The sequence below is a fragment of the Melospiza georgiana genome, chromosome 9, assembly GCF_028018845.1.
Source record: "Melospiza georgiana isolate bMelGeo1 chromosome 9, bMelGeo1.pri, whole genome shotgun sequence".
In the NCBI taxonomy this organism is placed as follows: Eukaryota; Metazoa; Chordata; class Aves; order Passeriformes; family Passerellidae; genus Melospiza; species Melospiza georgiana.
The window spans coordinates 23,884,443-23,910,211 of record NC_080438.1 but is presented as its reverse complement, the minus strand read 5'-3'; the positions used below and the strand labels follow the sequence as shown (position 1 = coordinate 23,910,211).

At 42.6% G+C, this 25,769-nt stretch overlaps 1 protein-coding gene across 1 annotated transcript in view; it reads left to right on the top strand.

The window, feature by feature from the left end:
* Positions 1-25,769, top strand: part of TRABD2B (TraB domain containing 2B) — a 258,325-nt gene that overhangs the window by 198,682 nt on the left and 33,874 nt on the right. The window contains exon 5 of the mRNA XM_058030443.1: positions 19,455-19,545. Within this exon, the coding sequence (XP_057886426.1) occupies positions 19,455-19,545 (91 nt within the window). The remainder of the gene's footprint in view (positions 1-19,454; positions 19,546-25,769) is intronic.

The following is a 25,769-nucleotide window of genomic DNA, read 5'->3' as shown; positions in this document are numbered from 1 at the left end:
ACTCTGCTACTGGCCATCTGTTGGTCCTGGGCCAAGTTTTTAGCTTCTTTTTGCCTTGAGTAAATGAGCATAGTTCAATTCCCTCCTCTGCTATAAAAAAAAAAAAAACCCCAACAAAAACCAAAAACATGTATGGCACAGTAATGTCTGGAGACTGCATGAAGGAGGGTGGCAGGGAGCCGCATTATGCTGCTGTCCTGCTATGGAGACCTCCCTACCAGCAGATCTGATATGGAGGTTGCAGTGTCTTGGGCAATGACCCCAACAATGACTGGCAGGTGAAAGACCAAGTCATTTCTTCAGATGCGGCCTGGCCCTGGCTTCCTGACCAAAGAGTTTGCAGCAGCATCATCAGCCAAACTCAGGTGAAAGAACAAAAGCGGGAGTTGGTCTCTGGCCTGACACCTCAGCACACCTCTGGTGTTGGCTCAGAGGAAAAACAACTCCCTGATGTCTTTAAGTTGAAAACAGTAGTGGGATGTGAGGAGTAGGTGATGTTCCCTCAGAGCTCCTGGGGTACAGACCAGACGTTTTTCCAAACCCAGCCTCTGGGCTGGCGCCTGTAATCTGGAAGTGGGAAGTGACAGTGTTTGCAATTTAGGTCTACTTTCAATATCTCGACAGATCTGGGACTTAGGGACTTAAGGGAGGATTCACCAAAGTGATTCCTTGGCTCAAAGCTGAGCAAAGATGTGGCTTATACTAAGGATTGTTTCCACTGTGGTAGACAATAACTGAGCTTTCCAGAAAAATTATACTAATACTAGCACAGACTCTTAGAGTTAGATACTGCTTAAAGATTGGGGCAATTAGGGATATATTGCAGTTGTATTTGTATCATCTGGATATTGTTCCTGTGCAGAACTGTATCAGATTCCTCACCTAGGTTAAGTATTTAGAGATCCTGTCTTTCTCTGTTAAAGAGTCAAGTTACCTTAATTACTATATTTCTAACTTCACTTGTTTCTACATCACATATAATAGAATTTAATTAAAGTCAGAGCTAAGAAGAGACTTCCAGAGAAAGAAACTTGAATACTTCTAAGTACTCAAATACTTCTGGACTGTATTTCAGAGGGAGCAGTGAGCAGGTGTCAGGAAAAGAGAAATGAGTTCTGAGAATAAAAAAAATAAGAGAGCATTGGTCTGGAAGAGTAGTAGTCTACAGATGTGTTTGCTGATTCATTGGAAATTAAAAGCAGATAGAGCAATTTGGGGAAAAAGTTCTGCAACACCAGGTTTGCTTCCATGTACAAACACTTAAGATATTGTTCCCCAGTTCAGGAAAGAGAGATTTTTGGTGTTGTATGCCAGTCCTGTTTCATCCAGCCCAGAATTTAGTCTCTTGTGGGTAGACATCAGTCGTAAACAAATTGGAAAACTTAGACACTTTTCTTGGAAAGTAGTGTAGGGGTTTTTTTGTTGTGTGGGTTTTTTTTCAATGCACCGCTGATTTCAAAGCTGTGTGGTTTGGGCAATAGCCCAGAATTCTTGGTTTTCTCTTCTCCTTGTTCATCTTATAAAGCATAAATACCATATTTCCTCTACAGGAAAATATATACATGCCTTTTGTATCTGTGTGTATTGTGCATCTGCATTTGTGTGGATGTAGAATTGTTGGTACTATTAGTTTTCAGGACCCAGGTATTGGATGCTGAATAAAGCAAAGCAGTGTTACAGAAAAGGAGCTCAGCAATGGAGAGGAAACAAATCCTTGTTGTGGCAGTCCTGTCCTTACCTGTCACTCCAGTGCCATGGACTGGCAAATCTCTTTCATGCTGTCCATTAACTGCTCTCAGTTGTCACAAGCCAAGGATGGAAGAAAGCCATGGCAGGGAAAACCAAGTGCTGGTGGAGCTCTTGGCAGCTCAGGAGTAATTCTTTACCTTGTACATCTGCACTGGCCGTCCCCCCATGTGCTGTCAGGGGACTGTGAGGTCCCTCTTCTCTTTGGTGGTGACTCACAAGCTTTGGGCAGGAGTTGCTGTGAGTAATGCTCCAGTAGCACACTTAGCAAAGAGACTCTGATGTCCTGGCCAAATTCTTTCCTGGAAAATTGGATGAGATGCACTTCCACTGCTCCAGATGCACAGAGTATTCCTTGCTGTTCATAGACTGTCATAGACTAGTGTCAGCTAGTCAACATTAAGGTGTGCTTTCTTTTCTGTGATCAGCTAAGGAATTCCACAAATATATCAACTACCGTAATAATGTTCAGAGACAAGAACAATTTGCTACTGCAGAGCAGTACTGTACTCAGGATCTTTTGATAAAATGTATGTGTTGTATTTATTAGTTACTGAAAGCTAGTCTCACTCCTATCTGAAGAAGAAGCATTCTGCAGGCTGCATATTGAAGTTCCCCAAAACAAGTGGAAAAAAAAGTGGCTTCTGATCTTTCCTGCAAGTGTAGTCTTTACAGAAAAGCTCTATTTGCAAAAAAGGACCAATAACCACACAACTCACTGACTTTCAGCTGAAAACTGAACTGCAAAAGACTATCTTTCCTTCTTTGACTGTGTTGTGTGCTCAGAGAGGGCTGGAGTTGGGCTTTGTCCAAATGGCAGTCAAGTGATCAGAAAGTGGGCTCGGTGAGTGATGGGCAGAGGGTGCCCGAGCAGGGTGTACCGTAACGCACAAGTGCAATGCAAACACTCTCACCGAGCCCTTGCTCTGCAGGCAGACTTCAGATAACGTGTTGACAGCATCAGTCAAAGGAAAATAAAATTGCTGAGGGGCTGTGAAAGGCACTCTCTGTTCCAGTAGAACAGTGCACATAACCTCTGCTTTCTGTGAGCAGTGGCAGTGACACGTGAGGGAAGGGATGCATGATAACACCAACAGAAAATCCCAGCAGCTCTGGTCACAGCAGTAATGATACTGAACAACAGTAGCTTACTACGGCTCATTGCTGGAGGGGCTTTACTTTAAAGGTTTTAGCTCAAATCCATCTCTTTCTCACGAGCAAGTTGCGCTGCCTGTTGGTTCAGGAGATTGTGTGCAGCAGAAATTCTGGTTCAGCTGTTGAGTTGTGGGAACTTAGGAACTTACCCAAACATAAGTGTGTTGTAGGTTGCCTGAAGATCTGGAGAAACGATTATTTGTCAGTTCCAAAGTAACTCTGTTACTGACCAGCAATGGGGTTTTTTTGAATAGGAATGCTCCATATTTCTGTTACTTTGGTACAGCACCAAGGGGATATAGTAGAACTGTGGCTTTGAGAAACAACCTCAGTGTAAGTAATACTTTTATTTTCATTTTTTAAATTGTGCAGCTGCGTATTAAACAGACTTCTTCGAGGAACTCTGCTTATTTCAATGGGACAGATTTGTAATTAGCTAACGCTTGTTAAGTAAGGGTCACAGCTTTGGACCTGATTTCTGTCCTTAAACTGCTCTGAGATCTTTAGGGGCTGCACATGAAATAACAGTGCTATGCATAATTTACAGGGTGTTGTCAGTTGAAAGCTTCTCTGCATTTCGTGTATCCAGCACCATTCAGGCCAGCTGGCAGTCAGCTCAAGATAATGATGCCATGATAGGAAAGATAGTCAGAAGTTGCCAAGACTATTAGACAGCACATCTGCCTGCTGGCTGCCAGGATCAGCTCTGAGCTGCCAGCACCAGTCTCTTGGGTAGAGATGGAAACACCTTCCAGTGTAATCCATGTGTCACAGTTCTTCAGAGACACAAACAATGGCTTCAGGTAGCATCAGGATATTTCCACTGTGTTTCATCTTGTTAAGGTTAGTATCCCTAGTAACAGCAGAAATACGTGCTAGATGCACCAAAAGTGATCAAGACTGTGGCAAACCTGAAATGCAGTTTTTTTTCTTAAGGGCATTTCCTTCAAAGCATTTTGATGTCTTCTGCTTGGCTGTTGGCTGTGAGAGCAAAGCAAGTGTAAGGCACTGAATGAGAGCTGGTTTTCATAGAGAAGAATAACTGTTTTCTGCTTTTATGCTGATAATAAGTTCTCAGCAATGGTTGTTAGAATAATACTGCTGGCAGACAGAGAGACATGGAGAGACAAGAGGGATCATGTTTCATGGGCCATAAACTGGGGCACACTAAAATAATCCTCTCAGATATGGTCAACTGAATATGAATCCATGTAATCTTGAACACACTCTACGTGAACTCAGAATTAATCATCAGAAAAAATGAACCCATGAACACAGAGCTAGATGTCAGGAGGAATATTTTGTTCTCATGGTGAAATACTCAAGACCAACTCGTGGCATTGTCCTACAAAGAGCATCATAAAATCTAACCCAAAAGATGTCATTATGAATTATTTGCTGGGAGCCTGACTGTCCCTTGCTCAGTATATTAACATGCCATGTGGCATTTATTTTCCAAACAGATTAGGAAGTGCAAAGTCTGTCATTAAAAAAAGCTCAGCTGGAAACCAGTGATGTTTTTCCCCCCCTATAGAAGTCTTATTCTTTCTAAGACTGATATTTAGTAATCCTTTGAATTCATACTTCAAGCAACTTGAAAGGTGAGCTTTGGTTCTAATACTGACAAGTCTGTGAGTCTGATGTCTCCAAGTCTGGAAAAAAGAGGTGTCTGCTGCTCTGGTGGGGCTCCTCACCCTGGACATGGAGTCAGTGTGAGCATTGTGGTGGTGGTGGGAAAGACAGAGATTGCAGTATTCTGAGTTTATTCTAAAGTTCAGTCATCACCAAATTTATCAACATTAGGCATGTAATGGGAGAAATGTGTCCTTCTGGGAGGCAAACAGATTATGCTTCTTGTAAGGATGGAGCAGCAGGGGCACAAACCAGTTACTTTGCAAGGAATCCAAGTGATTGTTTCTTGAGAAGAGTCCCAATATCTCATCCAGAAAGAAAATATTATCAAATAGAAATTTTATTTCTGTTTATTTTTCCCCAAAAATATGAGAAACTGTGGAACATTATTGTAGGATTCTCTAACCCTTGGTTCATTGTGACTTCGAATGTCTGGGGCCACTGTACAGATCTCTAATCATCCTCTGTATGATAATGGGTGGGTGGTGTACAGACTAATTATCCTCCTTCTGGAGCCCGTGATGTACCTGAGAAAGGCATGAGAGACAGAGGGGAGAGTGAGACTTCTTAATGTGCCTTGGGAATTCATGACAGATCTCAAATCTCTCAAGGAATGTTTTTCTTGTTTCACTCCATTGGGAATTGTCTCTAACATAGTCAAAAGCATGTTCAGAAGCATGTTCAGAGTCCCTTTCATTTTGTTGGCCTCTCTATTGCTCTTGTCACTGACCCAAAGCCTTTTGATTTTTTTTTCTTTTGACATTCTTGAGCTAATTGGCCTCAATCAAAAAGTGGTTTGTTTCCTGTGCAAACTTGGCTGTGACAGAAAGTGTGGAAGTTGGGAGAAATTTGGGATAGGCCAGTGCCAAAGGGCTTATATAATAGTCCAGAATAGTCAGCCAAAATATAGTGTGAGAGCATCGTAGGTGGAGTTCATTTGAATCAAAAGTTCTGCAGGGTTTGGGCACAAAAAGCCAATAGGGCCAGCAATTAATTTCTTACTTCAGTCAGGATTATCTCAGTTTCATCCACTGAAAGGAGCAGATAATTATTTAACTGGATAATTATGGGCTGGACTCCTTCAAGAAGGCACACTTTTGCCACAAGAGACAAGTGGCAAGGGGCCACTTTTTAGGCAAGAGGACCTTGTCTGCTGCTCACATTCTGCTCACCTGTAACTGTGTGTGCCCAGTGCTGTGGACCTCTGGTGTCTTCAAACCAGCTGGAAGTAAGGACCCCACATTGCACAGGAGATGCCTTCTAGGCATTTTTCATTGAATTTAATCAGCTTCTGATCAGGTTGCACACAAGGAGAAACTTTGAAGCATTGTAAATGCTAGAGTAAAGAGCTAGACTGGACAGGTTTGCAGCTCCAGAAGCAAATTGAGTGCTGTGAGTTGCAGACAGAAGGAAGCACAGTTTCCTCATGTGCTTTTCTGTAGTGTAAATCTCTGATCAGCTCCCTTGGATTCAATGGGAGTCTTGTTACTGACTTTAAGAGAAGTAGATGGGACTCTGCAAAGTGGTATTTTGGCTCTGAACCTCTTGTCTGTGGATATGACTTTAACAGCCAGGGAAGGTCCTACCACCATGTTCAGGCTTTAAGGTACTACAAGTCAATCTCAAGAAAAAGAGAGATGCTGAGGAGCAGGAATTCATCCACATTAACAAGACCTGAACTCAGTCTAGAGCAGTGGAAATGATTTATGTCTTGTTTTGTCGGCTGAACCAGATGACTGAAGGAAAAGTTATATTGGGTCAATGCTGAACAAAAACGTTTTCATTTTCTCACCAAAACAAAAGCCTGGAAGAAAATTCAGGCTCTGCAAAGTGTTTAATTTAATGTTCATGTTTGTCTTCTTTTTTTAAATTAAATGTATGCCTATTCCATTTCAGTAAACCATTGCTGCATGCTTTGAAATAAATCTGTGATTTAAAAAAAAAATTTAGTTTGTTTTAGAAAGAGCAAAGGACAGTATTCCAGTACTCCTAAATTCCTCATCAGTATTCCTAATGTAATTTGGGAACTATTTTGACTAACAAAAAAGAAAATATTTATTTTTTGGCAGATGAACTACAGAATCTAGACCATCCCCACCCTGTCTACAGCTAGATACCAGCTCCATTATGAACTCTGTTTAATCCTGAGACCCACTGATTATCTGTAGAGCTGGTACTTAATACACAGACACTCAGCTTGAGGGCATAGCCAACAGAGATGAGGGAAAGAGAAGATGGGAATGTTCAATTTGTCCTTATGGAAGCTTTCCTCTTCCAAAAGTAACCTGTTAGTTGGGGAGGGATTATTTTTCTTTTGTGTCTATGTATCTAGATCTAGATCTATCTTTTTTTCCCCCAATAAAAATTCAGTAATTCCTCTTCTTCTGAGTGATTTCTTCATGACCTGTCTTTTATAATCTTTGGGCCAGTTGCAGGGATGGCTTAAATCAGTGTGACTCAGCTAACACTATTTAGCTTCTAACCCATAAGGCTTCAAAACACACGATCCCTGACTTATCTCAAGAAAATGACTGCTTCCCTGGAGCCGACTGAGGCTGCTGGTGTTATTAAAGTTAAGCAGGAGTCTCCGTGTTCTGCAGTGTTCAAGTTTAAACAGTAAGGTGATGACACTTCTCTTTCGCTTTTGTAATTTCTTGGAGTTGTTCTCCTTCCCTTCGGTATGTGTGGTTTAAAAGCAGTCCATCATGTTGCAGACTCTATAAACTGTGGGTTGCTTAATTTGTGTGATTCATAACACAGGAAAAAAAAAAAAAGAGCCATCATCATTCTTGGTATTACATCCAGCTCTGTTACCCAGAGCATTGACCTTGACCAGCTAATGATAGGTATTTAATATATGTGCATGTCTGTATATATAGATATAAATATTCATTATGTGAGGTCTGAGATCGTAAGGGAGTGCTGGCAGTGCCAAGTTTTGTTCGATGGTTCAGCCCTCCAGCTGTGCCAAACTCTGGGTTCCCTTAATGTACCATTAAAAAAAACCCCAGGCTTTGCTTGAATGTCATCCAGTTTTATTAAGAGAAAGATCAAGCGTAATCTTATTAAGCTTGTCACTCACAAACCATAAGGGTACAGCCTTGGTGTGTCTGTTTGGTCCACATGTGCGAACAATTTTGCCTCGTGATATTCAAACAGGGGCTGTTATTCTTTAATGAGGGCTGTGAATAACAGAGCTACAAATTGCAAGCTTGGTGATGTGCTCACACACTCGTGTGTTAACAGAAAGGGGCGAAGGAGGGGATTGTTTGTTTGGATTTTGACATGTTCCTCAAGCATGCTTGAACCCACACAACCACAATGTTTTTCAAAAGCTGTTGTGTATATTTTGAGGTTTCTGAACTTCCATAATAACTTAGTCAGCTTTTGAATGTGACCATGTGTCAGAGTGGACAGCTGTATCAGGAAAACTTCACAGGAGCACTGAATCTCTCTCTTTTTGGTTTCACTAGAAGTCTGCTCCCCAAGCCAATATTCTGAGGGCATGTTCAGATAAATTGTGCTTGCCTTCATTGTTGCTCCTTTTCCCCAGTGTTAACAGCTGGGCAGCAGGAGATAACAGCGGAAACCACTACTGTTTATACCAGTGTAAAACCAGAGTACTGCAGCAGGGACTCAAATCAAATATTTCTGCTTGCTCAAAACATGGATGTATATAGAAATTCTGTGTATTTATATAGAAAAAAACCCTAAATTGAAACTGGTCAGGATGTTTGGCTGTGTGGCTGAGAATAGATTTGTGTGGGTGAAGCTCACAAAAATAACTAGCAATGAGTGGAATGTAGAGACACATTTGATAGTCTAATAGGGAATAAGTTTGTAATGAGAAGAACTTCTCCATTGACATAGCATATATGAATTAGTACTTGAGGAATACAGCTTTCCAAGACTTTTAGTCAATTAAATTTTTAATTTGTGAGCAAGATATCCTTTCTCCATGGTGATGTGGAAGCTTGATACAACTGTTTGCATGCCCAGAGTAGCTCACAAATGAAAGCATTGGTAGGATGAAGCTCATCTTTGCTGGGTTGGGGTAGGTATTCATACAGCACCATTGCAACTGAGAATCTTTAACTACAGCAGGACTGTGTTCTGTTCTTTTCCCACCACACAGATGGTCTCTCTGACAGATAAGATTTACTGACCCTTCTGGTAGAGCATTTGCCATTGCTGGCTGGAAACTCCCCATGCTTCCACCACAGGACCTTTAGCCAAAGGACTTTCTGTCCTTCACAAAGCATTTCTTTCTTCAGTTTTGCTTTTAAAGAAAGAAAAAGTAATTAAGAAAATACACAGCCATGGAATCTCCTGATGCTGTCAGTGTCCTCTGGAAGTCCTTATTCTAATGTATACCGATATCCTTAGTCTTAAAACTTATCTGATCCATTGTGCCCAGGCAGAGCTGATCCTGTTTTATGATCCATCATGCCTAGGCAGAGACAATTCTGGTTTATGACATTTAGATGCAGTAAAATGTGTACTTTCTAGCCCAGTTTTCTATTATTCCACAGCTTTGGCATGCCTTGCATTTCCAAGGAGACAGAGCTCCAGATGTAGGTGCTGCAGTGTGTTTCTGCCTTCCTTTTCTCCTCAGAGGCAGGTATTTGTTAGTGTGATCTGCCCTGTTTTGGGGGTTTGCTTCCCAATGTCAGGGCAGGCGTGAATCAAGCGGCGAGCCTTGGGTTTGGAGTGTAAGGTGGGAAACAAGTCTGAGTTTGCACCTCCTGGAATGCCACAGAAGCATCTGACCCCAGTCTGAGAGCATTTTGTGGACTCTTGGGGCTTATTTCTCCTACTTTCCACTCTGTGGGAAGGACCTCAGCCCTGGGCCTCAAAACACTCCTTGAAAAAGCCCCTTGCCTGCACTGGCAAGGCTCACTATGGTGCTGCCAAGGAATCCGTAGCTGAATTATTATAAGGCTGAGGATGGTCTTTTAGGGCAGGTTTCAGCTGTGTGGTTGAATGGATTTGGAGATGCCCGGTGTAGTTTGTGAGGTGGCAGATGATCCAGGTAGCCGAGAGCAGTTTTTGATGGAGCAATTAGCTCAAGCCCTGCGAGTGGTGCAGCTGCGCCAGGCTGCCTTCAGAGCAGCGCCAGCTCAAACCACAGAGCAGCACTACGTGTAATTGCCTTTAATCCATGATCAAGGACAGGCTTGGAACCATGCCTGCTGTGCTGGGCTCCTCTGTGTGGCTGAACAGAAAGGGGTGAGTCCAAACTGGAGACCAGGTTGGATTTGTTGTGCTCAGCAGGGACATGTCTCAGCAAAACCAGAGGGCATCCAGCAGGAGGAGGGGACACACACCTGGGCACAGGTGAATCAGGGTCCATCAGTTCCCTGGAGGACTTGCCCACAGCTGCTGATGGAGACCATTGAGGGTGTCCTGCCTCCAGGTGTTGCACTGGCTGGGCAGCCTCCAGATGCTACCAGCACTGTGCTGATTAACCGGGAAGAAAAGGCCATTTCCAGGTTGGGGTGACACTCACCTTATTCACAGCCTCATTTGTGAACTTTCAGAGGTGTTTTTCTGCAGCAACAGTGACATCCAGTGGCCAGCAGGATTTTTCTGGGAAAAGAATGAGCCACAGTCAGTCTTAACAATGTGAAGTTTTTTATAGATAAAAAAAAATCCTAACTAAGGAGGCTCAACTTTGATTTCCTTGAGCAGTTTTCTTTTAAAAAAAAGTCTGGTGAAATGGTTTCTGTTTTTCTATGTCTATGGGGTAGAAAGCATCAGTACTCTCTGCTCCAGCAAGGAGTTTGTCCTGTGTCCATAAACTCCAAGAGGCTGGCAATTTGCTGAGGAATCACTCTGTTTTGTGCTAAGGCATCACCACATCTTTCACTTATGAGACATCCACAATCCAAATAAACCACCAGGAAGGAGCTCCTGGAATAGATGAAGAAAGCAGTGTAGTCTGTAGAATAATTGACTGAGAGGTCAAAACCAGAAAGAACAAGCAAGGATCCATGTCCTGCCAACTGGGAGCTTTGATTTGTGGTTTTCAAACTGCTTTTCAAACAGAAAATGACAGCTCATCTTGTAGTCTTTTGAAGTAATTTCACAGATTCAACAGACATTGCCCCCAAATAACTTTCCTGGAATGGTTTGATCTCACACTAGAGCAGAATAAAGTTCTGTTTAATTCAGTTTAGAGCTGTCTTGTGCAAACTAGGGGAACTGGGGGAAGCAGGTTGAAAGCAAACACAGTGAAGTGCAGTTTCACACCAGGCTTGATTACATTGTGGACACAGTAAATTGTAGGAGTCAAATGCATCCATGAGGCCAAAAAAGGACACTCAAGAATCCAGCTCACTACTGAGCCTGCAGACAGACCATGGCCCTCACCCCTATTTATTTCCTGTAAGAAGCCATTTAGTGCATTCTTATTACCTGTCAGAAGCCTTTGTCAAGGTCAAGCAAAGGTGCTGCATTTCATAACGCTGGCTGTGTGCTGAAAATAGCTGAGGTCCCACATGGTCTGGTCCTCTCTGGGCCTCAGAGATGCCTCCACAAGTTCACTGAGATACTCTGCTTGCAAAAAGCTGTCTTCCTGACTGAGGAGCTTTCCAAGGCCCGAAGCTGCCCTGAGCTTGGCTCTCCCAAGTCCTTGAGGTGTTTCAGTGCTATATTCACAGTTACCTTCTTTGCAGAGAAGGCAGGAGTTAGGGAATCTGATTTCTCCCCCCTACCCCAACCTGTGCCTGGCTTTGGCAAGCAGGTCCACGTGCATTCCAGACTGTTTGGGGATGGCTCAGGGGATTTGTGATGGGATATGAAACACTTCTCTCAGAGGCTGCTTGCCCTGCACTGGCTGTCCAGGGACTGGCAGCAGCTTCCATGGAAAGAGCTGATAACTCTGGTTCAGGTGGGAGAGGGTTGTCTACTTCAGCAAGGCTGCACATGCAGTAATAAAGCACCTTGGGTACAAAAAGAGGCTGCATTTCCTCACCAGTTTCCTCATTGCTTGAGGCATTGGTGACAGCTGGCAAAGAATGCTAAGAGAGTGCATTTCACACCAGACTGTCTGCACCTGGGGGATCTGATGGTCCCAGAGATGCCTCCAGCACCCTGGGAAGACTCTTAGAGATGCTGAGTTTTCTCTAGAATTTCCTCAGAACTATTTCCTTCTCTTCTGCTGCAGTGTTAGGGATGGTGAAGTTCCAAGATTTTATACATTGACCCTGTCCATTGGAGAGAGTCCCATGAAGGACAGAGACATGTTCCCTGTCACACAGCTGCATGACTGGCACACACCTCCAGTCACACCCTTGTGTAGAAAGGTATATTCCCATGATCCTATGTTTTCTTTAGAATATATGGTGAAATTGGCATCCTGTGTTGGACCTTCTCTCTGTGGAAAACTCCTCTAATGCCACAAAAGTGAAGCAAGAATATGAAATAGCCCAAATGGCTCTATAATCAATCACAGCCCAAATCAACACAGCTCCCTGTTCTGTGCAAACTCTGGCATGACAAGAAAGGTGGGGAACAGGGCAGTAAGAGGAATGATGGGAGAAGGATGGGCTGTGTGCAGTGTTCAGGATCTTCTGGGCAGTAACAGGGTGGCTTGGTGGGTCACCATGCCATGTCTGATAGACACCGAGGCTAAAGGAGCTCCTTCAGCTCACATGGTCGATGTACACAGAGGGCTCACGTTCTTCCCAAACCTAGTGTTTGAGATGTTGGATTTAATTGCTCTGTGGAAGTGCCATCCTCTCCAGTGGTGAGTGACTAGCACAGACCAGTCACTTCATTTGGAAATGTCTGAGGCAGCTACAAACTGACACAGAGGCCACAGGAGATTCTTAGGAGGTGATCTCACTTTAGCTCTTGCTTGTGTTGTTTTTCTGAACCCAAGTGAAACAGCTGGTTTAGACTTGGAAGAGAATGGAGCTTTTTTTTTCCTCCCCAAAAAATCATTTTATTGTTTATCACATATGTTTAGGGCTAGTCTGCTAGGGAAAGGGCTCCAAGACTTCGAAGACAGCAGAGAACTGAGTGCTGAGCTCACATTATGGCACTGCACTGAAACTGGAAACAGAGGGCTGTACCAGCAAGGAGCCAGCTCCAAACTGGTGAACTCTGTCCCTCTGTCAAATGCTGAGCCTGTCGAGGATTGTGCATTGCACTCCAGGGTGCTTCTGGAGAAGGATTTCCATGGTGTAACGTGTGAGTTCCTCAAAAATAGCTCTATACCCTTAGTAGAAGGGCTGCTCGGAAAGGAAGATCAGAAACGGAGAGACATTGGGGGAGTTTATTACACTTGGGGGCAGCAAGGAAAGAGAAGTCTGTGGGAATCTGTCTGTCCTTCAGACTGAGATGCTCCAAGTATAGAATTGCACTGCAGATCTCCGAGACACCCCAGGGAAGCACAAATCTGTGCTCTATTAGCTTGGCGTCAATCTGGAATAACCCCCTCAACTTTTGGCCCCTCATCTCTCCATTCTCCCTCTGGCTACGGTGTGGCCTTTCTCCAGAGCTCGTTCTCTAAGTGCACTCGGGTGAGAGGGGAGAGAGGTGATTACATGCAAGAAAAGAATGAAGGGAGCCATGGGAGGATTGCTGGACGTTGGAAATGCTGCACGCTTTGGCTCCTTATGTGTTATTGCTCTGATTCCCGTGACTGTCCAAAAGTGGCTATGAGTCAGTTCCTCACAACTGCATAGAATAACAACATCAAACGAGAGGGAAAATGATTTCTCCATCTGCTTGGAGAACGGGTGGCATGATGTAAGGAGTCCATGATGAAAGCCTGCTTTGCAGGACCATTGCACGTGGCTTGTGCAAAGTATTTTTTAAGGCATGCTTTGGGCTTGAATACTGCTGCCAAATAGGGGAAGAGGAAAGCTCATTCTCTGCATCTCCAGCTTTCCTTCACAGCTTTTTGCATAATGCTGCAATTTCCAAGTGCAAAACCATGTCCTGAAGCAGAGCAAAAGCCAGCAACCTGGGGTGACAGACTTTTCTGGAAGGTGGGGCCTTTCTCTTTGGAAAGCTCACAGAGCTCTTGTTTCAAATCTGAACACCAGGCTCTGGGAAGCTTTTGTTACATCTGGTCTGGTGTGGTAGGGCTGCATGTCTCATCCTGTGGCATGGTATGGCTCACATTTCATGCTAACTGGTGTAGGCTGGGTTCCTTCAAGCCATTTCCAGAAAATTGTTGTTGAATCTCCACACGCATGAGTTTTGTTCACATTATCAGTAAAATTTAAAATCCAAATATTCAGGCTGTCCTAACATCATACTCATGCCTAGGTGCTGCAGATCATCCACCTAATCCATCACCTGGTGTCATTCCTTGATAAAACACCTCACATCAGAAGGTTACTCAGACTGAGGGAATCTTTCAGTTACATCTAGATCCAACTTGCAAAAGCAAGATCTGCACAAACCAAGCATTGGCTCCTTGTCAAAGAGCATTCAAGATACTTTTTCAAGGCCATCCTTACCACTAGAGTGAGATTTCACGGAAGTGGTTCAAGAACAAAGAGGAGCAATTGTCTGGCAGTGAGAGTCATCATGAGGAAGGCAGAAGAGCCTTCAGGTTTCAAATCGTGTTATTCATTAGCAAAGAAATACGCTGAACAAGGAGTGAAAGGGAATTAAAAATTGGGAGGGTTTATCCACAGCACTGATTCCCCACCACAGGTCTCTGGAACATGTGTCATGTCAGAAGAGAGTACTGTGGGATGGCATGTGGTTCCCAGTAAATTCCTGCTGTTACCCAGAGACCTCTGGCTCAGAGGTCTCAGTGGATTTCTCAGTGGAGAAATCATCAAATTCAAATAAAAGTCATTGCCTGGAGTGTTTGCTGTAGCTCCTTACTACAGCCTCATCTTGATAAATTAATCTTTCAGCTTCCAAAATACTGAGCTTTGACCACTGTAGATTAAGAGGAATGGAGATGCAGTTTTAGAGGCAGCAGGCAAAGGGACCACAAAGTATTTACCCCGACTGTGAAGGGGCAGCTCTCTTTGCTTTTTTCCCTACACTAATTCTTGTGAAGCCTTCCTACCATAAACACTGTGGTGCTGCCAAGGGGCTTGAGAATCAGCATCGAGGGAGAAGGAGGAATAGAGGCTGCCGCCTCCTGATTGCAGAGCAGCCCAAGGTCTAAATGGCAACAAAACGTTATACATAATGTCTGATTCACTGTGTGGAGAATGTAAAGAATTGAGACCTCCCGACACAGTTTACATTGGCCCTTTTTATGACTAATTGTGCAGAAAATAGCTCTGCTTGTAGTATGCATGGAAACAGTTCAGATTTCTGCTGTGTGTCAGCTAATGGCTAGCAAGGCTTTTTAGCACAACTTCAAAGGCTCTGGCAATGGAGGTCCTTTGTGAGGGAATTATCTCCTGCTCCTTTGTACCCCATTATCCTTCTAAGCTGTGGAACAAAGAATTGCGAAAAGAATAGACAAAGTAATTTGTAGTAGATCTCTAAACCTAGATAAAGTACATAACATTTGCTTAAAAACATTTTTTCTGCTTCTGTCATCAAAACGTGGTTATAATTTTTCTGTGTAGGAACACCCAAGTTCGTCTAACTTTTGAGGGATGCAACCTGATGCTTAGGTTATTGATGAGGGTCACTAGGATGTCTGAAATGGAAAAGGAGAGCTTTAGTTTATGCGGTCAATTAGGAAATACATGGCTGTCAAGAGCTGGCTGAGAGGTGTCTTTCTCTCTGCCTCAGGATATTCCATAAGAAAGGAAGAAAGTGCATTCTTTCAGCAGTGTGTTTATGCATCGACGTGCTTTAAGGAAACCACGTATATTTCATGTATTTTTTACATGTTTTTTAGTAAAAAAAAACCCTAATTGATGGTTTATTTTTTCTTTCTACCAGTGAAAAATGAAACCTTGGGGAGATAAGGAAACACATTACATGGATCTGCTTTCTGTAGTCCAAAACACGGTTCTTAATTAAAAATAAAAGAGCAAACCAGGAATGGAAGATCTATGATTAATGTTAGCAGCCATGGCGTATAACGTGTTCCTCCACTGTCACCAGATCCTTGTCTCAAAAAAACGAGATGTGAGTGAAAGGAGGATAATCTTGGCCTCATCAAATTTAGTAAGAAACCCTCTCTTAAGTGCAGCAACCACACTGACCACTCTACTGTGTTTGTGTTTGTGTTTAAACTACAAAATTACTGTGTTTAGCACTGGGTCTTGTCCTCAAGCAAATCCCATTAGTATCTCCTTATCCTCAGAGGGTGGAAGGATTGCATCCTCACCTGGGCAATTTTAATCTTAAACTGTTAGGAGTGGCTGCTTTGCATGTCTCCATGCCCAAGTACACACTTTCTCTTCAGGTCCCTATGTAGAAAATCTTTTATGTCTGCTTTCTCTCCTTTTCCACTTCCATGGATTTCCCAAGGCAGCTGATGTTCTGACCTCTTGGATCCAGTTTTCATCAGCTGTCAAGATAAATTTGGTTAATACTGCAGGAATGGTTTATTCAGGTTTAGACTGAAGAGGGAATAGTGATGGAAATGCAAGATCACTCCCTTTGCCTCTCTAGCCTGTCTGATAAATCTCTAGATGCACTAAATTTTCAGTAGTTACACACTCTTGAGGTTTTTCCCAGGCCAGGAAGAGAAATTTTTAAAATATTTAAGCAGAAGCATACATGCACATACACACACATATATAAAGATCATTTATTTCATATCTATAAATAAAAATTAAATCCAGTGATGTTATAAAGAATATGACAGTTACTGCATACTCTATTTGCACATATGAGCAGCCAGAGGCAGCAATTTGATGTTTTTCACTGATGCTGAGCTTAATTGTCTCTGATTGAGCTTAATTGTCTCTGATTTTGTTTTCATCACATGGGCTGTCAAAGTATTCTGTTGTTGTTAATATTTAACAAGTGAGTCCTTATCTCAAGTTGTGTGTGGCTAGGGAGAGTTAATTTGTATAAGATATTTCTCACATAGAAGTTTTTCCTGGATTTTAAAACTGGAAAGGATAATTATTATGGACTTCACAGCAGGAGGCAGGCCAAGACAATGCTTCCAGGAATTCTTTAACCTTTCATGTTACATTACCTACCTGCATTGGACCTCTCCAGTGCCACCTTTTTCCTTAAAACTTTCTCTTCCACATCTCTGATCCTGAGTAACTCCTTGCCATGGGATCACATGAATCACTGTTGGGAAATGTCTGTGTTGGGTGGATTCAAAAACACCTTAATATGTGAAGTCTGACTGGACAGAGAAGTTAAGACAAATAGAAGTCAGAAATCTTCAATCAGGTGGAGAGGATGCATTTACAGGGCAAGCTGGGGATGAGATGGGTGGTAACTTACCCAGATGTACGTGGGATAATACAAACAGGTAAATTTTAAGCAGAGTCTAAAGGTAAAGTTTTGCAAAGACTTGCTCATGCCATTTCCTAGTAGTTGTTAAAGTTTCAGGCTCTGCTGATGTATGTGGAATGGAGAATTATTTGGGGGCCAGCTCAAAGTTGGATTTTGGTTTTGATTTTTTTATTTCTTTTTATTTCTGTTCTCTTGGTTGAACGGGAGCATTGAAAATATTTTAGTACGTGTTGGATTGTGGACATACAATGAAATAATTATTATGTTTGCAGGTATATTTGTAATTAAGATTTTAATTTATTTGGGAATCTGAAGCTGAGGGGTTTTTAATGGAAGCTAGCATTCCTTCCAGTTAGGAAAGGCAGAATTAAAAGAACAAACCCTGTTGCCATGCTGCCCAGCAGATCACCAGTCCCAGCAGCTGGCAGCTTTCAGCATGGCATCCACACAGAGGGCAGGAATAGGAAGTCCAGGAAGTGCCATCTTTTGGTCTTCATCCATCATTTGAAGGGACTTGCAGGCTCTGCTGAGGAGCGGATATTGTTGACCAACCTACCATTGTGTGGATAAGGAGTCAGAGCTTTTGCATAGTTACTTTTTTCCCTGAGTTTAAAAGAGTTAAAATTGGTTTCTCTTATGCTGTCATCTTGTCAAAGATTTGCTGGAATCAGGACAATTATTTACATTAAGAAATCTTTTGGCATTTCAGACTCTGGCTCAGGGAAAATAAAGTGGACTCGGAAACGTCTCGGACTCTGATACCTTTGACTTTGGTTCCTCAGTGTCACTTTGCCAGTGACAGAATGGGGACCTTTGTTTGCCTTAGCCGCTGCATAAAAAAACAGGATATGATCAAATCCAGTTAATCATTCACAAATGTCTCATTTCTTGAATCTCTGAGGGTGTATAACACATTTTTGGGACTGTTCTTTGCTGCTTTGGCTTTTGTTATAAGTAAGTTAGAAAGGGGAAAATCAAATTTTGAGTTTTCTTAAAAGGAAGTGGAGGAATCCTGGAACACACTAGGGCTCTGCAAATGTACATTTAATCATTTAAAGAAATGTCTTTTGGCTAAAAGCTCTTACCAGCGCTTGCGAGTTGCACTCAAAGCCATGCAGCTACATCATTCCAACAACTGAGGCGAGTTAGCGCCCTTGTTGGCAGCAGGAGCAGAGGGATGCAGGCTGAGCAGATCCTGGGGCTGAATGCTCTCAAATTCATCAGGACTTTGTGCAGGGTGGGCGAAGAATCCGAGGGGTGACTCTGCTGGTGGCTGCGCCAGCTCCTTGCACAGCGGTGTCCTTGGAGGGGGGCTCAGGCACCTCTTGCCTGCCTTGGATTTTTCAGTGCAGTTTGGCTCTGCTGTGGAGCCAGGCAGTCAGAAATGTCTCCTGCAAACACTTTGACTGTGCTTCAGGCAAGCACATGCTCTCCAAGCAGCAGCAGCAAACCAGAGGAGTGAGTTCTTACTCCCCACAGCGTGGTGGAACTCCCTCCTCTGAGATGCCACAAGCACAGGGAGGCTTGGGCACATTCCTGGTGAATTGGTCTGTTCAGAGCTGGCAGTGAGGTGCAGTGACCTGGCTGTAAATGGGGGTCACCCAGCCCTGCAGAGCTGGAAGTTAATGGATATAATGGAAGAGGATTGTTCTGTTCTTCCTCCATGTCACTCATGGCTGCAGTTGGAGACAGGTTACAGTGCTATGTGGATTTTAATAAATCTGTTTGTGGACTTTTTGCTGCCTTTATATATCCAACCCATCCTGCAGACAGTGTGGGACTCTGACAATAAGTTGAAAGCTTTGGCTGGATTACACTCCCTTATTGAGTCTGTCCCCAAAGCCCTTTGAGGGCTCCCATCGACTCTGTGGGATTTGGTTCAGATTTCAAGTATATGGGACCCCCTTAAGTAAACTCTTTCAAGGCCTGTACACACTGCAATACTTACTGGGCTCCTTGTTACTTCTGTGAATAGGAATGTGACCTTTACACTTCCAACAAAGAGCCCTGAATTACAGGACTAAATCTTTGTGTTTTGGGAGAGATAGGGTTACCATCCCAGCTCCTCCCAGCCCCACTGTGCAGGTGGCTGAATGGCTGATGAGGCAGTTCCTGAATCACTGTGGTTTTAGTCAGACAAGTACTGAATGTGCATTACAGCAGCCTGAGTCTCTTCATTAGCAGATGTCCATGAGTAGTGATGGTCAGAGTTGTAAGTTGTTCCATTTCACAAGTCAAAGCCCTAGTAATATGCTTTTGCCACTGCAGGGTCATTCTGATCTCCATTGGAGTTTTGGAAATTTATTTAATCAGTGTGCATCCTAAAAATGGTCACAGTGGAAGGCAAGACTAGCAACCCATCTAGGTTCCCTATTAGCCACCCTTGGCCCTGTGAGGGGAGGGAGGGATAAACGAGATGGAAGAAGAAAGTGTTTGGGCTGTATGCTGTCCTAGTTTTTCGTACCCTTGACTCCCAAAGCTGCTGTTCCAACAGGAGAAACTCAAGCGAGTGAGAGTAGTAGTTTGATTGACAGTGCTATTTTCTACCTGTATTTTAGGTCACTTCCTGGGTAACAACACTGTGATTGATGTACTGAGACAAGCAGGATTTGAAGTGGAGCACACCCCTCCTGGACAACCAATTGGAAAGTAAGCAGCTGCCCACAGATTATTAATCACTTTCTCTCCTTTTTTCTCTCCCTTTTTCTGTGACTAAGCAAGATTATTGCATTCGTATAGGAGGTGGGTGAGGAACCTCCCTTTCCCACCCAATTTCCAGACAAAAAGTGCATTGTAAAGCATCCATTGTGTGAGTTTGGGAACATATGGAGCCTGAATGGCTGGTGTTTTTGTGGGTTTTTTCCACTTGGGGACATTATTTATATCACAGCTGCTTCATTATACCAGCTCAGAAGTGCCATGGTTTCTTTAAAGAAACATTTCATTCAGCTCATTTTCCCCCAGAGCTGTTTTTCCTTTTGCTCTCCGTGGGGTTTTTGTTGCTTCTCCATTGCAGACCTCTCTGTCAGGCTGCTGTTCTTGAGGTAGAATTTCAGTTTTTCCTGAAGGACCACATTTTATGTAGCAGATGCATCATTGAAAGTGTGTTGGGCAGGTAGAGAGCAATTCAGTATTCCCTGAGCTTCTCCATATATCTGGTCAGGTAAAGGAGGCAAGAAGGACTGATCAATAGGCTCTTGACAATCTTCATTAGTATAAGATAAAACATGGCACAAAATTGTCCTTAGCTGGTGAAACAGACTTTATTCATCCTGTAGACTTTTCTTTTTCCTGGCCATTTAAATGAGGTCTCTGTCTGAAGAAATCACAGACAATAAAACCATGAGGGCTGGTTAGAGACCATCTAGCTTTGCAAAATCAGCCTTTCCCTTACATTCTGCAGATAAAATTTGTCCAGGGCTACTCTGTCGTAGGATTGTTATCCTCATTAGGAGAAAGTGTTAGCAGCATGCTCCTGTCCCTGGTGGGCAGACATGACATGGTCCAAAACCGAGGTGAGTCTCAATGAGGAGGATTAATGGCAGAGGTAGCAGACCATGTCTGAAAAAGCTGCGTGTAATCTAGTTGGAAAATCTGGCTGATCTAACCTTGTTTGGAAAACATCCGCAGTGATTCATATAGAATATAATATGGCTCAACTGTACATAAGTGTTCTTTGACAGAGCATTTATCCAAAATGCTTCTTGGAATCTGTTGAGCAATAAAAGCATCGTCTTAAATAACAATGGGGGAAAGAGGAAGAAAAGGCTGTTAAACACAACCAGTAAGAGCATATATTCAGAGGAGATTTAAGAAGCACTTTGGCAGGAGGAGAAAAGTCAACATGGTAGAGGGAAGAGCAGTAAACACTGTAGCAGTCTGGAGCTGGACATTTTTTTACTAAAACCAACCAAAAAAAAAAGAAAAAGTGAAACAGAAAAACCAAGCAAACTACAGCAGAACAGCCGAGGTGTACCATTCCTAGGTTTCTGACAAAGAAACTTTCCACTCAGGGAAGCAGACACTTTGTTCAGCAATTTTCATTTAGTTGAAAGTATCGTCTTCCCATGAAAAGTGTTTCAACTGGAAATTGTGAAACTATTAATTTATTGGCTGTTGCTAGCCCTTGAGAAGAACTAAAGATGCAGTAGTGTGAGAGGAGTCCAAGAATAGTCTCTGCTCTCTGGTGTTAGGCTATGTCTGTACACATCATCACAGACTTGAAATAAAGGATGGGGCAGGAAACTTGACTCAAAGCCAGTGCTTAATGTTGACTTATTTGCAGAGTGGGGCACCTCTATGTGCTCATTCCCCTACCCTGGCAGCAGTGTCTCCTGTTTATGATGTCTTCCCTAAAATTCTCAATTCCTGGGGGAAATGGCCAGGAAAGCAAGAGGGCTTGGACTCTGCCTAGATCGATGTGTGTGTCCTCAGCTGAATGGTCCCACACTGGGTAACTTCTGTTCTGTTCTGTAACTTTTGTGTTGGGCAGGTTTGCCTGGACTAGAACCCTTATTCCAGCGGGGTCTGCTCTGAACATTGAACATACAAAACTTTATTAAAGGGTAAATGGTTGTGCAGGAATACTGGGTAGTCAAGAGAGAACACATGGTTGCCCCCCATAAGCATCTGTGAGTTTTCCTGTGGTCTGATCATAAGGTAGATCTGCCAGTTCTAGATGAGAATAAAGAAACAAAAATAAATTGCATGGCAAAAAAGTCCAAAGTTGCCACTAGACTGAATTAATCAAGGTGCAGAAACAGCAGAAAACTATAGAAATTGTGAATAAAGAGCATTTAAATATATTCACAAGAAACAGCTTTTTGCCTTTAGAAGAAAAAAAGACTCTCAAAAATGCACATCAAGGACTGTACTGTCATTTTCCTGTAACTGGGGCTGTAGCTATCAGAAGTGCTTGGGGCTCCCCCTTAGAAATGAGGAGGCTGCTGCAAACCATTTTGTCTCTTTTTTTACAGAATAGTTTGTATTTTATGATTTCTGGGTGAGCTCCAAAAGACAGTCTAGCCAAACATAGTACAACATCACAATAGCACGACAACTTAATAGTTGTTGTGTTGTTTATGTTTATGTTATATTGTCACGTTGCTGTAATTAAGTGTCTTAAGGAACTTTGCATTTTTGTCTAGCCTTCCTTTTTTTACTCTTCTCTTTCCTTTTGAAAAGATTAAATAAAAACAACTGAAAGGCCCAGAAGAGGAACCATTTTGCTATAGTGAGTGTAGTAACAAAATATATACATCGAATAAACAAATAGAGGCACAACAAATTTTGAGCTGCTTGCAAAGCAGAAATTGTTTTGTGGGTTACAGAGGTTGCAGAGATGGAGATGTTTTCATCTTGGTTCTTGTGGAGCCATACATGAAGAGGTATTTCTTTGTGCTCAAGCCCAAAAGAGACATTTCTGCTTTACTTCCAAATAAGTTGTATAAGGGAGTCAAGCCCACTTCATTGCATTCTGGCATTGACAATTGAAAAATTGGATAGTGTTCAAGGAAGATCAGCTGGATTCTAATGTGGAGTTTGGGGGGGTGGATAGCACATGGAAAAAATGCAAGGGTTGGAAAAAAAACTGAAGCAGCTGCAAGCTTATGTTTTAGCTAAGGGAATTCAAAAAAAGTGTTGTGGACAGACCATGCAGAAGAATGAAGAGGAACAGTTCAAGCTGGCACATAGAAGTGTTTGGAAGTATATCAGATTGAATTTGAGGGTGCTTTTGGATGAATATCAATGACTCGACAGTGATTTGCAGGACAATTTCTCTCAGGTTAAGAAGCCCCCTTATATGAAAGTAACTTTAGCAAAACACTCAGGCTATGTCCAACTTACTACCAGTACCGTCTTGCCAAAAAAGCAAATGATCATTTTCTTTAATCTCTCTGTTCCCAGAACAGTATGATTATTACTATTATTGACATGATTAGTAATCTGATCTTTATTGTTCAATAATATTGTTCATCTTTACTGTTCAACAATAATTCAGCAGCATTACCATAAATAGGTGGAGTATAGTCTGGTATGATGTTTAAACCCTGCCATCCATTTTGGTTTTAGAAAGGACAATAGAATCCCTTTTGTAGAAAATAACTAGCACTGTTCTTATGTATCAGAAAAAGAAAAGCCTTGGGAAGTGTGAAGCAGGACAAAGACCAAACCTGTTTATGCTTTCAGTTGCATACTGACTGGGTAAAGCCAGAAGATTGTTGGCTTCCTCTATCCAAAATGCTAAGCATGGCTTGTGAAATGGCTGCTCTTTAAGCCAACCAAACTGAATACCTAGAGTCTCACATTTCTGTTGTTTAGTGACAAGCACAAATTTGAGCCAAATCCTCCCCTTCCTAAGGTAGTGGGGAAAAATAAAGTGAGATATTGTCTGGCTGGAAGAAATAGCTATGACATAGAGGGGTCTGATGGCTCCAGAATCAGTGAACTTACAAAGAAAAGTTTATATTAAGTACATTTAGCTGGTGTGGAGCTATTTGGGAATTCTTACTGACTGGCTTTCTGAAATCTCCCGGCTCCTCCATTGATGTGCCTGATGGCCCAGTGTTGACCTTCCTGTGCCTCTTCCAGAATTCCACCAGCTGACTATTGAAAACACCTTCTTTAAAGCTCAATCCCTTTCTGTGAAAGAAACCCTGTTCTATTCATCATGCAGAACAATGTCATAAATTCTTGAGAACTTATTCTCACATTGGCTTAATTTGTTCATTTTGCTGCCTGAGGGAAGTGTCCTGAATCTGTTTGTGTGACAGCCTTCAGCAGCATTCATTCTTGTTTTGCTGGCTGTCATCCTTGTCCCCAGATACAGGCATTGGAAAATTAGTGACTGAATCAATATCTCATTGCTTTGCCCTGAGATAAGAAAGGAAAGTTTGTTTTGGTTGTTGAGGTTTTTTTGTTTGTTTTTTTGGTTTTTTGTGTGGAGTTCTGCCAACTGGCTGTCCCTGCTCCTCTCTGTCTTCAGAAAACAGAGCTGCATGCTTGGAGTGGGAAAGAGGAGATGGGAGAAAGTCTCCCCTTAGATGGATTCCAGTGGCTTGAGCAGATAAAGGGCCACAGCTGCTTCACATTTAACTAGAAACAGCCAAAATGCAAGATCAATCCAGGAAGCACCTGTGTCCATGATGACTCTATTGTTGCTGGGTTCTCAGAATCAGCTCTGACCTTCTGCCATGTGCCAAGCCTGGATGTGCTGCACACCATCCTCTTGGCCAGGAGAGCCTGCAGCAGTGCTCATTTTTATCAGGCTGCTCTCTCTGAGGATGGGATCACTGCTGCCTTCTTTCAGAATCAGAGAATTCAGGATGAATTGAAGAATTCAGCACAAGTTTTTAAGTCTGTTTATCTGAGAGTTGGAGAGTTTATTGTAAACTTTCAGAGTTCTGTTGGAGAAATTAATTACCCTTGCTCCTTCTGTTTGCACTTCCTGTCCCTGTTGAAGCAATGTGTCTTTGCTGTTGTAGCTTACTCCTGTCCTTCTGTCTGAAGCAAAGAGCTTCCTCCCTCCCCTCTCAATAGCATCCTACAGGTGTGACCCTGGCTCTGCTACTCATTGTTATCTCAGGATGGGAGTCCCTGCTCCCCAGGGAATGTTCTCTCCTTCCCCATAGGCTGAAAGCACACTCCATCCACACAGTGATGCAGCCATTTCACTCCATCAGGATCCCTAACCCTCTCAAGGTGATGGACAGAATTGGGACAAATATTTGACATAACATTTCCCAAAGCCCCAGTTTGGTAAACACACTTTCAGGAGATCTTAGAAAATTACAGATGCCTTCAGAACTCTCAGGAATCTCCCAGTAGTTGCCAGGTTCCTTGAGATACCTACACAGCTTCAGCTTTCTGGAGCCTGCTAGTCAGGGTTGCTCCACTCTGCATAGCTGTTAATTTTTGGGATGTGTTAGGGAGAAAGTTAAAGTTGTTGTGAAATTTAGAAAATACACAAGTGGGAAAAAAAATTACAAGAGCTGTGACACTTGAATTGGAAATAGCTGAATTAATTGAGGAAAAAGAACTGAGAAAGGTAGACTCTTGATCCCATCTCTTCTGATACAGGGGGAAATGTACCCCTTTTTTATGTGAGTGGAATAATCTCCCCATTGGGATGTGGCAGTTCTTCTTAAACCTCTTGTAAACCTTTGGATCTTTCACTCGATCTGAGCCTGAGGATCATACTCCCATCACTAGCTCACTTCCCTGAGAAGAAAAGTGAATCTATTACTCAGGAGGGTTCTCTGACAGCATAATTTACAGTAAGAGGTGCATAGGGATTAAATGGGGTTCATCTGCATGCATTGGTGAATTTATTGATTCATCTAACAATGGAAAATATGACCACTCAATGCTTAAAATACTTAGCCATGAAAATATGCAGATTACATTTTCATGTTCCTGTGTGCCTTTAAAATATCTTCCTTTGCAATTTAATTGTCACTGTGTCTACCTTACAGCCACAAAACCTGAGCCAGCCAAAGTAACTCCTAGGGGGAAAAACATGGAAGATCTCCAAAGCATGGTAGAGAAGCAAAGTCAACTTACAAATTCTCACCCATAGAAATTTAATTATCTTGTCACTTCCTGAGCTACACATTACTTAGGGACAGTGTATCTGCATGTCCTTTAGGCCACTTTTAGACACTGAACACCTTCTGAGAGAATGGAATTTAGCAACTTGCTGCAAAAAAAAATCTGGGAAAGAACAAGATAATTCATGGTGTTGGAGTAAGAATACAGAACAGAACTTTGCAGGAATTTCATGCTTGACTAGTTCTCCCAGTGGGACATTCACTTTGCTGTATAATCAGATTTTATCCTCAGTAAAATTTCTGGTTTCTTTTGAAAAAATTGTT